This window comes from Nicotiana attenuata, unplaced genomic scaffold (assembly GCF_001879085.1).
Source record: "Nicotiana attenuata strain UT unplaced genomic scaffold, NIATTr2, whole genome shotgun sequence".
NCBI classification, from domain to species: domain Eukaryota; kingdom Viridiplantae; phylum Streptophyta; class Magnoliopsida; order Solanales; family Solanaceae; genus Nicotiana; species Nicotiana attenuata.
The window spans coordinates 1-1,026 of NW_017706924.1; the positions used below are offsets into that span (position 1 = coordinate 1).

Sequence of the window (1,026 nt, forward strand, 5' to 3'; positions counted from 1 at the left end):
TTCCATTGCCATTCAATGAAATAAATTCTGAAGTTTCATATCTTGAATATAGAGGCCAACATCCATAAGATCATACAATCAACCACCCAGGACTAGCATTTTGTATAAGAACATGAGCTTAGAGTCCATTTTCTTCACACGATTGAGCTAAATTGTATGAAAACAAGCCCTAATACAAATCAAAGAGAACTCATGAAGTAATGAGACTTTGCAACTACTAATTTAGTGTGTAAACAATTCAATAAAGTTACTACCAAGGTGGAGAACCATAAAATCATGCACAACAATAATCAAACGAGATATGATTAAAAGACAGCTAAATGCCAAGTGAAGGTCAAACTTATGAATTAATAATGTGGATTTGTTATAAGACGCACACACTTAAGCAAGTCCAAAAAATTCTTATACGACGTGTCTAAGATCCTCATGAAAAAACTATAAGTACTTACATCATTGCCATGGAGATCTGCTTAAGATCAGTCTCAAAGTTCCTCATGTTAGCAAGTGACTGAGCGCTGAATATTATCGCAAGCCACGAGCAAATCTTATACTGTTTAAAACATATCACCATATATTAAGCTATGTCAATTAATATAACATCAGATGAAATCGTAAAAAATTTGAAAATATGCAAATTTAAAAGGGGAATGACTCACTCTGAACATGGCACCAAAAACGCCAAACACCACGGCTATAAAACCGGAGTAATCTATAGGAAGATCTTGTGGAGCTACCGCTGTCGGCTTGTACGGCTTTGCCGTTGACGGTTGCCTTGGATCGTTCGCCGGTGACGACATGCTTTATCTCTCTCCTTCTGTGTGTATTTCGGTGCTCTGTGTTTTCGATTTTGGATTTAATCAGTCCAAATCTGGGAAACTAAGGGTAGTTATCAATTGACCCCTTTATATTTGGAAGAATTGCACCTGGCCCAAACTCTTGGAAACTCTACGTTAAAGCATTTTTGCCCTGATCTTTTTCTTTTATGATATATATCATACTGATGTAATTGTTGATAATTCCTACGGT

At 36.3% G+C, this 1,026-nt stretch overlaps 1 protein-coding gene across 1 annotated transcript; it reads right to left on the reverse strand.

Annotated features, from left to right (window-relative positions):
- Positions 1–421: 421 nt before the first annotated feature.
- LOC109222852 (protein Asterix-like) lies at positions 422–843 on the reverse strand. The gene is made up of 2 exons (XM_019387154.1): positions 657–843; positions 422–550 (listed from the first exon to the last, which is right to left on the reverse strand). The coding sequence occupies exons 1-2, from the start codon at positions 795–797 to the stop codon at positions 446–448; spliced, it is 246 nt and encodes an 81-aa protein (XP_019242699.1). The 5' UTR covers positions 798–843; the 3' UTR covers positions 422–445.
- Positions 844–1,026: the final 183 nt, after the last annotated feature.